We start from the raw sequence: 15446 nt of genomic DNA on the forward strand, positions 1-15446 counted from the left end.
AAAAAGTTTGTTTAGGCTGATTTCGGGTTAGTTTAGGCCGCACACCAATTTACATTGGTCAATTTCATTGTGATACATAACTGAATCACCTTTCTAATTGATACAAAAACACCCAGGACCTTTCACGTACGGTTAGGGTGTAGTTAATGAATATAGATGTGGAATGTGTTTTATTTGTTGGCCATTTTGAGTTTTGCGGTCAGCTGGCACGATATCTGGCACCGGGAAGTCCTCGGAGTCACTCGGATCTCTCATGTCGGATGTAACAATAGTTTTCCGAATTTTCGACTGACCCAGACCCCCCCTAGCTGACTTGAAAATTAAAAATGGTCGCCAAGAGAACCGATCAAGTTAAGTTAATTTTAGTTCTTACATTCTTATCGGATTTAAGAGCTCTCTGTGAAAAAACAAACCTGTATCGTTCTCAGCAATAACACAGCGAGCAATGAAACTGCTTGCCGCAACGAGGCGCCATTAGAAAACTATACTGTAACGTAAGTTTAATCAATAACGTTTTCATTCATTAGGAGACAATGGATGCGCTTGCCGAAATGTACTCACTGTTGAATGAAGAAGACATGTGGGCTGGCTTGTGGCAGCAGCGGTGTCGATATCCAGAAACAGCCACTGCTATCGCTTATGAGACTCAGGGCTTCTATGAACAGGCGCAGTCTGCCTATGAAATGGTAATAGAAAAGTTAATGTTTCCAATGAACCTTCGTTGAAGATTGACGCTTTTCGTGTGAACACCACATGAAAACAAGCTTTATTCTCCCCCCACTTTCCCTATTAAAGGGAAGGCTACTGGGCTGTAGTCTCCTTTGGTGCCGTTTAGTATGTTGTAAAATGTGGTTGCACTTTTTGAGTCTGATGGAATCCCAGAGTGTGATCATTCAAATGAAAGCTACTGAGTAGTACTTACTTGCCGTAGTGTTTATCGCAAGGTGCAAATCTTCAGCCTTTGATTTTATTTTTGTTGCCTTTGGGGAGAAAAGGTGTCGACTTAGTCGATTTTGGATTTTGGTATGGCATATCGGTAAAATGTAACTGCTACTCGAAAGGATAGATACCCTGAAGAGATCGCAACTGTCTTGTAAAGTTCTGCTTAACTAGAATCCGGCAAACCCTTTAACCGCAAGGCTTAGAGGAGGATTCTCTGATGAGGCTTCTAGTTCCTAAAGAGTGTTTTCTAAGTGAGTGGTGCGTTAGTTCTCTTGAATATCGTGACGTATTATTTACCTATCTGCAGGCGATGAGCAAGGCTCGGGAGGAACATAACCGAGGACCCGCCAATCCACAACTGAACTCAGAATACAATCTGTGGGAGGAACATTGGATCAAGTAATGACAGACTCAGCTTTACGTTTTTTGCGTGCATTTTTAGTTTAGTTCGTGTATTTCCTTAAAGTTTCCTGATTTAAGAAGTCTTAACTAAAAGTTTAGTCAATCTCATTCCAAACTTGATTCTTTTTTAACGTCGCGCGCTCTTTCTCTGCGAGTGAGTGCGTGACGTGCGCAAACTGCGTGACAAAGCCAAAGTTTAGCTGCCGAGAAAGCTTGTGTGATTTAGAGTATTGTAAACAAAAAATTGTCCTGTCTTATGTGAAAAATAACTATTTTATTTCGTTTCATATTTTCAGTTGTTCCAAGGAACTTGGTCAGTGGGACTTGCTGATGGAGTTTGGAAAAACCAAGGGCCATGCAAATCCTTTTCTTGGTAAGTTTACTCCATGCCTGTGAACGCAGTGAACTGTTTTATCAGCCAAAGCAGATACGATCATCATTGCCTGAGTAACCACTCTCAATGGGCATTCTAATGTTTGGAGAGCTTGAACGGAAAAGGATAACGAAAAAAATATTTTTTTTCAAGAAGTTCTTCAAACATTGGTCGCCTTAAGAGAGTGACTACTCGGGCCAGTGTGATCGAAATAGTTATGTCTAGTGCTAATGAACAGACTTTGTCTTTAAGTCATATTGTACTTTCTTCTATATCTTTCTTCGTTTTCGTGTCCTTTATGTGTGGTCAACTAATGATATTATAAGGAAACTTAATTTTTTTATTTCGAAGAAACTAAATTTAAGTCATTGTTGTGGTTTTGAGAATAGTACGCAGTGTTCAATTTTTTATTGGGCTGTGAAAGTTGTTTGTATGCATAACAATTCTCTTTCGTCGCTTAGTTCTTGAAAGCGCCTGGCGAGTCCCTGAATGGCAGTCGATGAAAGAAGCTCTTGCTCAGGTAATATCTTTGTGTATTACTTTCCAAATCAACAATAGTATTGCACTCTTTTTGTACCATGAGTCTAATCATCTTACTCTACTCTCCAACAGGTTGAAGTTAATTTTCCTGAGTCCATGGCCTACAAATTAAACTTGTATCGCGGATACATCGCCATATGCCATCCAGAAGAGCAGCATCTTAACATGGTAGGTGTCCCTGAGCTTTTATCGTGTTTTGTTGTGTTGAGATCAGTTCTTATATTTATGACTTGGTAGACGTATAACTTTCCGGCTCTGCGAGCTACACATTTTGTCCAAGATTTCTTATCTCACTTCCTTGCTGACTTTGAAATGTTGCGTTTTGGACGTATAGAGGTGACTTCAAGGTGCCCCATGCACTCTAAAGAAGCTAAAGAAGTTAAATCGGGAAAAAATATTAAGTTTTTACGACTTGTGAGAGTAAAGGATCAAACGCTGAAAAGTTGAACCCAAAATGGCGAATCGGCGTCAGTATTTAACTTTCAATGAAACAACTGCTGGCAGACAAGCATGTTGCTTGATGGCGAGAAATTATCAAGATCCCGGCTTTTGTCATCCGCTATTACAAATCACAAACGTTTGCCTGAACAGTTCTCGCTATCGCTAAAAATACCTAGTCATGATTAATTGTAATGTGACTTTCAAATGAAAGCTCTGGGTAATGAAGTAGTGGCCAACTCTAAACTTTGGGTCCGCTTCTTTTGCATTTGTAGGTTGACAAACTTGTTGAACATTCCACGACTCAAGCCATCCGTCAATGGAGACGACTGCCCCCTGTTATTTCACAGCAACACATTCCTCTCTTACAGGTTAGTAGTCAGCCGTATATAACAAAGTTATTACTCTGAACATGTTCTCTTCAATTCTAACCTAAAGACAATGAATTACCGTAGTTGAAATACGTGTGACGGAGAGAGCTTCTATTTTTAAACTTTACGTTACCTCATAACGTTATGTATAAGCGTTCAAGCGAACTACAGTGGGACTTCCAGATAACGAACCTCTGTATAACGAACGTTTTTCTCTACCCTAGAAAAGTACCGCGATATAACGAAACCGCGTTATAGCGAACAAATTTTGCCAGTTCCTTGGCACTTCGTTATATCGAGATTCCACTGTAGTCATTTAGGCTGATTTAGCAACAGAACGGGAACGTCAGTTGACGAGGGCGCGCGCAAATCAAACAACTGGCTTGACCAATGTCAGAACGGCAAATTGAGCAGCGGAAGTCGTGTTTAGTCCTTTCCGCGCGCTTTCCCGTCGTCAACTGACGTTCTCGTCCTGTTGCTAAATCAGCCTAATGTTAAATCAGTCCGAGAAAGCCTCATCCTATTTTGAAGAAAAGTATTGCTGGGTGAATGAAGTAAACAAATAACACCATGGTGGTGGACAAGGGCACTTACTCGATTCTTCTGTGGCGCACGTCTTGTGCACTGTAGGATGCGATCAATTTTGGATAAAAGAACTAAGTGTTGTATCTACATTTTCACATGATTTTGTCTTTGTTTATAATTCGTACTTCAGGCTGCTCAACAAATCATGGAACTGCAGGAGGCCGCTCAGATACACACAGGACTACAGCCGCCGAATGTAGGACGATCAACCAGTCTGCATGACATGAAAGCCATAGTCAAGACTTGGCGGTGAGCACAAGAATCTTTTCGCTACGTTTGTGGTTTTGTGAATACGGAATCATACCTTTCACCTAACGAACACGATTTGACAATGTTTTGTTTGAAACACTGCACTAGTACAGATCTTATCGGTTGTCGAAAGTAATAACGCGCGTCTTTCTCGACTGGTTTAGTTTTGCGTTTTTACATCTTTGGATTGGTTAGGAAAATTTCGTGTCGCTTTTTCAACCAATCACATTAAAGGCAAGACCAATCCTAACTTGCAGGTGCACGCGTTTTACCCGCGCTTGGCTGTAGGATTCGAGCTCTGATTGGTTTGTTTACTCGTCAGTGTGTATTCTGATTGGACACGTGTACTATGTTTTACAACAGTCAACTGGAAACATCCAATGCGTTTTAATTATCTTTTTTTTCAGTAACCGTCTTCCCATGCCTTCAGATAATTTATCTCACTGGAGTGACGTGTTTATGTGGAGACATCACCATTATCAGGCCATTGTGGCAGCGTATGAGAATCAGGCTCAGCATGAACCGGTCAGTAAAAACACAGTTGCCTTTATTTTCTATCAGCACGTACACACTTATATCCCTATCAGTTTGTAGATAAACATTTGCCTTCCTTTGAGGTCAGTAACTACGCAGTTTGCTTTATTTCTGGTTAGTTTATGCGATTTTTTAGTGGCTGTAGAGTTATTATATGTTATTTTGTAGAGGTATAGAGGTATTATCATAGCATATTATAAAGGCCTTCTTTTCGCAACTGCTTAAGTTACGTGTTTTACTGTGACGATCTTTGAATTCATTTCCTAATCCCGTAGTTCAAATGTATGAAATTCATACATTCATCATTTCAGTTATTCAGTTATCTTCCATCAATGCCCCGTTTCAAGGGTATTTAAAGCTGGTCAAAGCTACACAGGAAGGAGAGACGTTGAAACAAGGATGTGATGTCACCGGGGATCGAACTCGGTACCTCGCCCACCGAAGGCCGCGCACTAACCAACGGTGCCACTTCATGCTACTCCATTCCATGCTATTCAACTAAGATCAGGGCCCAGTTGTTCGAACGCGGGTTAGCGCTAACCCAGGGTTAAATTTTAACCCGGGTTTCTTTTTCTTTTTATCAAAAGCCCTCTCTCGCATAATTTTCTCTATTTTTTTTAGCATATCCAATCATCAAATTGTAGGCATATCTGAGTTCAAAATTTGCGCTAACGCTGGGTTATCTTAACCCAGCTTCGAATAACCCAGCCCACATGTATATCAGTCATCTTATACCTTCTCTTCACAATTCCTTCGTTACTAATGAGGACACCTTTTTATTTTGTAAGCAGCAGAGTAACCACTCCATGCTTGGTGTCCACGCCTCCGCCTGGGCCATAATTCATTATGGTTACATAGCCAGAAAGCAGAACCTTACAGGAGTTTGTCTGGACTGGCTGAGCAGGTTTGTTTGGACACTTTGTGACTGGTTATATGAGCGTTTGTGAATAAACCCTGAGCGCATCAAGTAAAGGAGTAGTGTGATGAGAAAGTACAGTTAATGGAAGAAGCTATCATCTCCGGAATGGACGCAATCATGCCCTTGAAAGAAAAGTCGATATCAGTGAACGAGGCGCCATGGATGAATAACTCTCTTAAACGCCTTATTCGCCGCCGGCAAAAGGCATTGGCCAACAACAATTTGGCTGAGTACAAACAGCTCCGGAATAAAGTGAACAGAGATCGGAAGGCGTGTCGAGCAAAGTATTATGATGCCAAAGTCAAAGATCTTAAGGCTTGTAAACCTGCCCAATGGTGGAAGGAAATCAAACAGCTAAGTGGTTTTTCTAAGGTCGAGCGCGCGAGCCCCATCGCAGACCTTCAACACCTTGCGGATGAGGGGGAAGACCCTAGACATTTGGCCAATGTTATTAACGACGCTTTTTTGTCACCAATGACCGCTTTCACCCCTCTAGTCACGCCTGATGCACACGCGCGTGCGCGCGCGTATACATGCCAACAAGATCTTCCCCGTCCGATATCTGAGTTTTCAGTCTTTGAGAAACTATCGGCGCTTAATACGAACAAAGCATCCGGACCTGATGGAATCCCTTCTTGGGTATTAAAAGAAAACGCGGACTTATTAGCTGCACCAGTGGCAGACATCTTGAATTCTTCCTATTTGGAGCGTCGCCTTCCAACTTCGTGGAAGAAAGCGGACATTACACCCCTCCCGAAGACTTCACTTGTTAGCGATGTGAACAAACACCTGAGACCCATTTCGTTGACTCCAATTCTCTCCAAAGTCGGGGAAGAGTTTGTCGTTGACGGCTACATCAAGCCTGCCGTCCTTGCGAAGATTGACCAGAACCAATATGGGACTGTTCCAAACTCCAGCACAGTGCATGCCCTGATCAGCATGCTCCACAACTGGTATAAGAATACTGACGGCAACGGTTCTACTGTGCGCGTGGTGCTCTTTGACTTTAGGAAAGCATTCGATCTCATCGACCACGCCATTCTTATGGCTAAACTTACTGATTATGAGCTACCACCTTGGGTGCTGGACTGGATTGCAGATTTTCTTACTGACAGGAAGCAACGAGTGAAACTCGCCCACGATTGCTACTCGGATTGGGGATCTGTCAGGGCAGGTGTCCCGCAGGGGACAAAATTGGGGCCCTGGCTCTTCCTGGTAATGATAAATGACATCAATGTCAATGGTGTCAACCTTTGGAAGTACGTCGATGACACATCGATGGCCGAGACAGTCCACAAGGGCCAACCAAGTGGAATCCAATTTGCTGTAGACGACCTAGTTAGGCAAGCCGAAATAGATAAGTTCCAGTTGAATGAGACCAAGTGTAAAGAGTTGCAGATAAGTTTCTCAAGGTCTGTAGATCCTTTCGAAACAGTTACTATTAACAACAAACCAATTGAGGTTGTAACTAGCGCAAAACTTCTTGGTCTCACAATTTCTAACAATCTAAAGTGGAACGCTCACATAGAGAATGTTATCAAAAAAGGAGCCTCTAGGCTATACCTATTAAGGCAGCTTAAGCGTGCAAAAGGAGATCCTGCGCAGCTACTTTGTTTCTATACTACGTGTATCCGGCCCATGTCTGAATATGCCTGCCAAGTTTTCCACAATGGTCTGCCTGAGTATCTCTCTGAAGAGCTAGAGAAAATTCAGCGCCGTGCACTTAGAATTATTTTCCCTGATTTAGGCTATCAAGAGGCTCTAAAAGAGTGCAATATTGCCACCCTCCACCAACGGCGCCAATGGCTGACAGAGCGCCTATTCAATGAGATTAAGGACAACAGCCTCCACAAATTACATGGCCTTTTGCCGCCACGTAATCTTAGTACTGTAGCCTTAAGGAGTAAGCGCGTTTTTAACGTTCCTCTTTGTAGAACAAATAGACTAATGAATAGTTTTATCATGCATAACGCGGCTATTTTCTAATGGTTTTATTGTAAATTCGCGGCTATTTTCTTAAATTTCATGACGTTGTATTTTGTTCCTTTGTTTTATTTATTTACTGATATTTATTTATAATAGTTAGTCTTAGTATTCAACGTATTGTACAGTCCGTAATCCAGCCCTTGGGCTGCAATGGATTTTTAATAAAGCTATCTATCTATCTATCAGCATGGCTGAGTATTTTTAATTTGTAGGTCCAGGTTTAATTGACACTCTCACCACTCGCAGGAATTGTTTGTCGGTAGATAATTTATTTTAAGTCGAGAATGTGGAAAGCCAGTTTTCACAATCTTCCGAGCCAGAATTTCCTGCTAAAAACGCTCGACATGCTAACTAAACTATGTAAAACTAATCAGTAGTCCCGAGTTCATCTCCCCGGTCATACATGATGTAAAAAAAACGCGATTTTCCCTTTTCTCTCCCTATTTTCCTGTTGCCGCGAGTTAGTAGACGGTAAAAACATGCTTGGTTTTTTTGAGTCAGAAGTCATTGTAGCAAGCACATTTCGTTTCAGAATTCATACCATTCCCAGTGTTCCTATTGTGGACTGCTTTCAAAAGATCAAACAGCAAGTTAAGTGCTACCTGCAGATGGCTGGTGGGATGGGAAAACAAGAGCTACAAGAGGTTTGTATTTTCTGTAACTTACTCAATACCCTTCTAACTAGGCAATTTATTATTTACTTTGAAATTGTTTGAATGAGAATAAAATTATGAGTTATGAATAATTGTCTGTTCTTTCTTCTCTAACAGGGCCTGGAGGTTATTGAATCAACAAATCTGAAGTACTTTTCTAAGGAGATGACTGCCGAGTTCTTTGCTCTCAAAGGAATGTTTTTGGCTTACATAGGAAGGTACGATTAGAGTAAAAGCGACGTGTTCGCAAGATCAGGAGCTTATATCTTTAGCTATATACAAACCGGTACTAACATTCCATCGGATAAGCCCTTTGTAAACTTTTAAAACGCTTATTTCGACATCGCTTTTTCATTGTCTTTTTTTTGGCGCTGCTTCCATGTGAGCACTTTAGCCCAGTTTGTTTACAAATACTCATGTGTCTCATCTTGCGAATTTATTGTCAAAATAATTTTGGGATTTGAAAGAAATTCAAAACTGCAGCAAAGAAAAGCATAAGTGAAATTTTGTGAATGCAGTCATGTAACGATTTCGTCCCGATTAACCGGCAATTAAACAAAACCTGACTGATATGAAGAAACCGGGAAAGTAACGGCTATACTCTGGCGGAATAAATTGCCTAGTCATGATGGTCTTACTCATTTTCTCCTTCTTTGTAGGTCTGAAGATGCAAATAAAGCTTTCTCTCAAGCCGTTCAAATGCATGATTCACTCGTTATGGCCTGGGCCCTGTGGGGAGACTACTTGGATGGACTGTTTGTACTGGAGAGGTAATTCACCCTCATTCTTCCAAATATTCAGTCTTTAATGACAGAGCCCCAGTGTCTGGTACCGCGGTCTTAAAATCCGTTGAGTTCTCCTTTAATGGGAAAGATGAATTCAGACATTTTCATCACAATACGCGCGTGGCCCAAGGAATAAACATTGGCTTCTTACGAACACTGGACTCTCTAATCACTTAGTTACGGAGCGACTCATGGCGAGCAAGGACAGTTACTCGGTTAATATGAGACTCGTGTATACTGCTAGGTGAGATAATTTAAGGTGGAAAATTTAAGCTCGGTTAAAAAAGGGAGAAGTGAGACGCTTATATTCTTTCACTAGCGTGGGATATGACTCTCTAATTATCTTGTCCTTTGTTTACGCCTGTTGTCATAGGAACATGCAGCTGGGGGTGTCCGCCATTGTCTGTTACCTTCACGCCTGCAGGCACCAGAACGAAGCTAAGTGCCGGAAGTACTTGGCGAGAACCATCTGGCTGATGACTTACGATGACGAAAAGGTCTGTTATGAACTGTCATGTATGGATTGGACTTTATAGAAGCTAGCAATTGTGTAGACGTAGAAGTTATAGGCGCACGCGCAAAAGATTGACAGCGTCAACAGAACGTATAATTGCGAGACGGGATGATGATGATGATGATGATGATGATGATGATGATGATGATGATTATTATTACATTGAATTATTATCAAGTTGAAGCTTATCTAAAAACGTTAAACTTTTTAAAAGGCTCTTTTAGCTTAAGTTTGGTTATCTATTCTAGGGATCAATCTCCGAAGCAGTGGACAAGTACTGTGTTGGTGTCCCCCCGGTTCACTGGTTACCATGGTATGGAACCCGCCCATTAATGTCTATATCTTAGTGCCTCTCTGTTTACGATTGTTTGATTAATTGTTTGTTTCTCCCTTCCTTTTGAATTCTTGAAAGACGCAGAGGCTCACTTTTCTTTTGCTGAATATGTTTGTGTTTTTCTTTCTACGTAGGATTCCTCAGTTATTGACGTGTTTGGTTCGACGTGAAGGTCAGAAAATCTTAAATCTTCTGTGCAATATAGGACGAGTCCATCCTCAGGTAATATGACAACGTACGCAAGTTATCTGGTAGACAATTTGAGATTTATTTAAATGTTATTTCGAAAGCTAGTAAACACACAGCCAAGAATCGTTAAAGATGACCTTGTTCTTTGTTCAGCTAACGAAGTCTTTTGTTTTTTTTTCTAGGCCATGTACTTTCCAATCAGAACACTTTATCTAACTTGGAAGATAGAACAGCGGGAGAGGCGTAAGTTTTGTTTATGTATTTCCTTCTTTTCCTTTTGTTTTTTTTGCACATTCGAATTCCTGACTTGCTAACATATTTGATGTCAGTTTTCGGTAGAAGACTAACGTTCGACAGAGAAATTTGTTGAAGTACACGTTTGTTTTAACCTTCTTTATACGGCAGCATTTGCGCACCTGCCCCTCCCGTAATCCATCGTTAACACTTACTTCTCACTTAGGCAAAATGCTGGATTGGGAAGGGGTAGGTGGACAGTTTCCGTGAGGCTTATACTGATCCTGTCAGGCAATGAGCCCGCGATTTTTTCGTTTTGGAAGCTTTTTTCCTTTTCCCGCGCTAAGACTTGTTGCATGTTTCCCTCGCTTACTAACTCGCTTACTTTTCTGTTTTCCTGCGCTTGCGCATGAACTCCTTATGAAACCACTTTTTTTCTATTTATTTATTCCAGATAAAATGGAAGCTGCCGCAGCGGGAATATCTGCACACCGCAGTTCTACTGGAGGCACCAACACCACCGCGTCCTCAGATTCACAAAACGTGAATTCAGCTGCTTCCAAAACAAGTCCAACCGGTTCAGAAACAGGACAAACCAGTACGGCTGCAGCCTCGACAACAGCCACTGGTACTGCAGCAGCCAGCTCTCAAGCCTCTGGTATGTTGAGTAGATTGTACAGACAGCAAGTGAACGACTCGGGAGAACCTTTCTCTCACCTCTTCTCATTCGAGCGCTTAGCCCCTCGCTTCTCGCGTGTCACTCAGTGTCTCTCAAATCGCTTGCGAGCTCGGCAGTGCTACTAAGGGAAACTAAGAGACCTACAACCATTTAATATTCTGCTGTAAAATTATTACCTTCAAGTTGAGCTGAATCGATTTAAAAAAATCGGTTGTGAATACATTACTAAGTCGAAAAATTGTTTTATCATTCGATGACCAAGTTTGCTTTTTAATGAATATATTCGGGAAGCGAAGCGATCTGCCATTTTCACGCAAGAGCGATGGCAACAAGGATAAAAGCGTGGTTTTGTTTACGCATGAGCAGAATATTATTTGCAGCCAAACACAAAGTCAAACACAGTTGACGACATTGCGCATGAGCAGACCATTATTTGTAGGCAGTTATTTGCAGGTCACGTGGTGGGCTTTCGGCCAATGACAAGGAAGAACAATTTGGATCGAGTGATAATGTCAATAATGTGTAACACTTTATCGTTGTCTTGGGTGATATTACTTACCATAATTTAGTTCCCTTTTTTATTTCGGTTATTTTGGTGTGACGGCTGTTAACGCTTTGATTCACGGATTAGATATAATCACTTTATATCTGTTCTCCTTTACATACATACATACATATACTTTATTTATGCTCGAAATTTACAGAGTAGCTGTAGAGCTAATGTATTCGAGAAAATAAGTTAAAATAAAATAAAATATGCTATATTACAATTCCAGTATTATTTATAAACTATATACAACTATTATGCATGCAAAGGGAAATATAACTTTGATATTTCATAGAGTGCGTGCTGTTACATTTAGTGCAGTATGGAAATATCTATATCTCCCTTGATTGTTTGAGCAATTTCCTTTTAAATGAAAATGTCTTATAAGTGGTTTTTGTTTTCTTTTATAGCAGAAAATGCGGGAAGTTTGAAAGCAGCCACGACGGTATGTAGGTGTTTCGCGAAATAATAAATTATCCTTACTCTAGATTACGTTTACAAATTTTCATTTCTTCTTACATTTATTGAAGTTGTTGTTTTTATCCTTTTTCAAGACCGCATCAGCACCTCCATCAACAAGCTCTTCTACACCAACAGCGCCTGCTCATTCAAATACAACCACTGCACCGACTCCTACATCTACTGCGGGCTCAGCTACGAGTTCTACGACCGCAGGCAGCACTACGGCCACCACAGGAACCTCACAAAGCACAGGCTCCACACCAGCCAGTAGTCAGAGTGATCCTGGGGCCATCCGTGCTACAGCTCAGATGTGGCGCTGTAGTAAGATCATGCACCTTCTTAGGGACCTTCACCCTACTCTTCTGTCAGCCCTCGAAGGGGTCGTGGATCAGGTATTCACTTCTCATTGCTCGGCCAGTTGATTGCCGGCGTAAATTGAAACATTTGAGGCCGATTTACTCAGTTCAACTTACGCATGTTATGTGCTTACGATGAGCCAAAGATACGAAACGACTTGTTAGTGTCGTTGGTTTGATTAAAGCTATACGATAGATTCTTGTTGTGGGATTATTGTAGAGGCAGTTTGCAGTTGTAGATTAAGTGAAAGCGAGGCTGGCAGTGATTTGGTTTTGATCTCTTCAACTCAAGGCCAGGATACTCATTGCCAAACTATAAAATGGAATATTAGATACTGGTCCGTTTCTAAAATGGTGTTTTCTTTTCAATAGATGGTGTGGTTCAGAGAGTGTTGGCATGAGGAAGTGCTCAGGCAGCTTCGTCAGGGTCTGACGAAGTGTTATCAAGTAGCGTTTGAGACCAGGGGAGATGGTATGTATAGCGGACTGTTGTCGTAAAGCTGCAGGGTCGCAGTCACGAGAGAAAAGAATTGCAAAATCAAGCGTTAAAATTTGGTTCTTTGCTAGTATTCTAATGATTTTCTGAATTTTCTGGAAGTTTGCGTAAACGCAAGTTTAGAGCTACTGGAAAGTACTGCCCGGTAGCGTTTAGTAGAATGGTCACACTTTATGATTTAATCTGCAAAGTTTAAAATGTAAAATAAATTGTAGAGCGTAATATATAACAGATAGGGCACTGGAAAGTTCCTTTTTCTTCCTTTTCAGTAGCTGTGAGAAGGGTGATTTTGAAATTTTTTTTTTCCTTTTTCCTTTTTTTTTTTACACAGTTGCGTCTGCTCGTATCACCCCTCATACTTTAAGCTTTGTAAAAAAGCTGGTGAGCACGTTTGGGATCGGATTTGAATCGGCTTCAAGCGTATCAAGCACCTTCTCTTCAGCAGCATCTGAGTCCCTAGCGAGAAGGGCCCAGGCAACGGCTCAAGACCCAGTTTTCCAGAGACTGAAGGAGCAGTTCGCCATTGATTTTGACTTCACGTAAGCAGCTTGTAGCCTTATTTTGTTGTTGTTCAACAGCATTGTCTGCGGCAAAACAGCATTGTCTGCGGCAAAACATTGTCTGCGGCAAAACAACTTTTCTTCTCTATGTTACGCAGTCTTATCCATTGGTGTGATATTCACCAAGATGAAGAGTGTTGTTTACTGGCACTCTTGCACTCGCGCGCGCGTTATGCTAGTTCGGCGTCGAAGCGGATTGCTCTATAGTGAGCTTTCCATAAATTAGTCCCATCATTCAATTAGACCGCGCACTCACCCAGTATCACACGTGACCTTTAGAATACAGGTCAATATTTCAGGCGCTGTAGATGCCAACCAGAGTCAAATGTTCCAAGTTTTAAATAGAAACTCGTAGAGGATGAAAGAAGTAAAATGAAGCTTTAAGGGGTGTCTGTTTTTGAGAATACGCGGGAAAAAAATTTTAGACCCCCACTTCTAAATTACTCCTCAGTATAGCATTCATTTGAATGGTCTCACGTAGATTCCATCTGAAGACAATTCCGTACAGCATAAAAAATCCAGTTAAGTGCTTACCACATGCCAAGGTAACACGTTTTGACTAGTGCGACAAAGATAAGACAATTTATGATCATTTTAGGGATGAAGGCACAGACAGACGAAGTAACAAAAATATAATGACAGCATTAACCAGCCCATGTGACTTTTGATTTGTCTTTTAGTCAACCAGGTTCCATGGGTCTGCATAATCTGATCAGTAAACTAAAAAAGTGGATCAAGATTCTCGAGGAGAAAGCAAAACTTCTTCCAAAGTAAGACATGATTGTACCTTTTTTTTGTAAATGCCTTATATGCACATAAAATTATTGGACTGTGCGAGCGAAATAACAAGGGCAGTTGTAACAGTTGTACACGGTTTATCGTCAATAGGAACCATACTGCGCATGAGTAGAGCATTGTCTGCGGCAAAACAACTTTTCTTCTCTATGTTACGCAGTCTTATCCATTGGTGTGATATTCACCAAGATGAAGAGTGTTGTTTACTGGCACTCTTGCACTCGCGCGCGCGTTATGCTAGTTCGGCGTCGAAGCGGATTGCTCTATAGTGAGCTTTCCATAAATTAGTCCCATCATTCAATTAGACCGCGCACTCACCCAGTATCACACGTGACCTTTAGAATACAGGTCAATATTTCAGGCGCTGTAGATGCCAACCAGAGTTCACCGCCCCAACCCCCTTCCCAGTTCGGTCAGGACTTTGTAAATTGTTGTTGTTGTTGTTGTTTTATTTTTCAGTTCCTTTTTGTTAGAGGAAAGATGTCGTTTCCTTAGTAACTTCACTACATCCACCGCAGAAGTAGAACTTCCAGGCGAGTTCCTGATGCCAAAGGCAAATACGGTTAGTATACTCTGAATAATTATTCTCAGCCTTGGAAGTACTGGTAAAGAAGACTCAGAATGACAGTTCAAAACTACAATCACGGAAAAAAGTCTTGGGGCACTTTTGCATTTCTAGGGCGTTTTCCAATTCACACAGGCCCAACCCCTCCCGTCCCCCCACAAACAATGTTGGACGCGTGTATCCAGAATGTTTTCCGAGTTTCACAGTGTATGAGGGAACCCAGAAATGACGAAAAAATATGAATATTTTCCCAAGAACTTTTGTCCATGATTGTAGCTTGCCAATAAATTTTGGCCTTATCAGAATTGTGCATCAGATGCCGCAAATGTGGCTCATTTGTGGTGTGAATACAACTGAAAGCTTTCTCAGACCTAGGTCATTTTGCGGGCAAGTACTGAAATAAATCAGCCATGTTGTCACTGATTTTGGAGGCAAAAATTGAAAGTCGTGACATGGCGGGAAAGAATTAGGGTCAAGAAATCTGTGGCCGGCACAAAGTGAAGTGTATCCAATTTCGTTTATTTTTTTTATCCCTACAGCACAGTCCATACTATATCAGAATCGCCAGGTTCATGCCCCGAGTAGAACTGGTTCAGAAGCACAACTTCTCCGCAAGGCGTCTGTACATCCGGGGTAACAATGGGAAGGTATGTCTGGACAGGTGTTTTAGGCCGTGCCCACGTTAACTGCAATTTAGGTCAGCGGAGACCAGATCTTTCATGAACTGCTCACCAAAAACAGCACGAACCCTGGAAATAAGCTTGTCACATCTGATGTAACTATTCTTATCATTTCGAAATGTATTAAGTCCATTTCTTTATGTTTATAGATCTACCCTTATCTCGTGGTTAACGATGCTTGGATGACAGAGTCAAGAAGAGAAGAAAGGATTCTTCAGCTTTTGAGGCTGCTTAATCTCTATTTGGAAAAGAGAAAGG

The 15446-nt window shown here is 41.4% G+C and overlaps 1 protein-coding gene across 1 annotated transcript in view; it reads left to right on the forward strand.

Annotated features, from left to right (window-relative positions):
- The window catches only part of LOC140931292 (transformation/transcription domain-associated protein-like), a 78682-nt gene that overhangs the window by 58089 nt on the left and 5147 nt on the right, over positions 1-15446 (forward strand). Inside the window, 25 exon segments of the mRNA XM_073381072.1 lie at positions 528-686; positions 1250-1341; positions 1641-1717; positions 2179-2237; positions 2330-2425; positions 2971-3066; positions 3782-3900; positions 4308-4425; positions 5226-5338; positions 7872-7983; positions 8110-8210; positions 8652-8762; positions 9151-9274; positions 9540-9604; positions 9760-9847; positions 9997-10057; positions 10503-10706; positions 11685-11719; positions 11829-12128; positions 12465-12564; positions 12920-13127; positions 13829-13918; positions 14403-14505; positions 15048-15155; positions 15338-15445. Coding sequence (XP_073237173.1) covers positions 528-686; positions 1250-1341; positions 1641-1717; positions 2179-2237; positions 2330-2425; positions 2971-3066; positions 3782-3900; positions 4308-4425; positions 5226-5338; positions 7872-7983; positions 8110-8210; positions 8652-8762; positions 9151-9274; positions 9540-9604; positions 9760-9847; positions 9997-10057; positions 10503-10706; positions 11685-11719; positions 11829-12128; positions 12465-12564; positions 12920-13127; positions 13829-13918; positions 14403-14505; positions 15048-15155; positions 15338-15445 — 2847 coding nt within the window.

Source organism: Porites lutea, chromosome 3 (genome assembly GCF_958299795.1).
Source record: "Porites lutea chromosome 3, jaPorLute2.1, whole genome shotgun sequence".
In the NCBI taxonomy this organism is placed as follows: Eukaryota; Metazoa; Cnidaria; class Anthozoa; order Scleractinia; family Poritidae; genus Porites; species Porites lutea.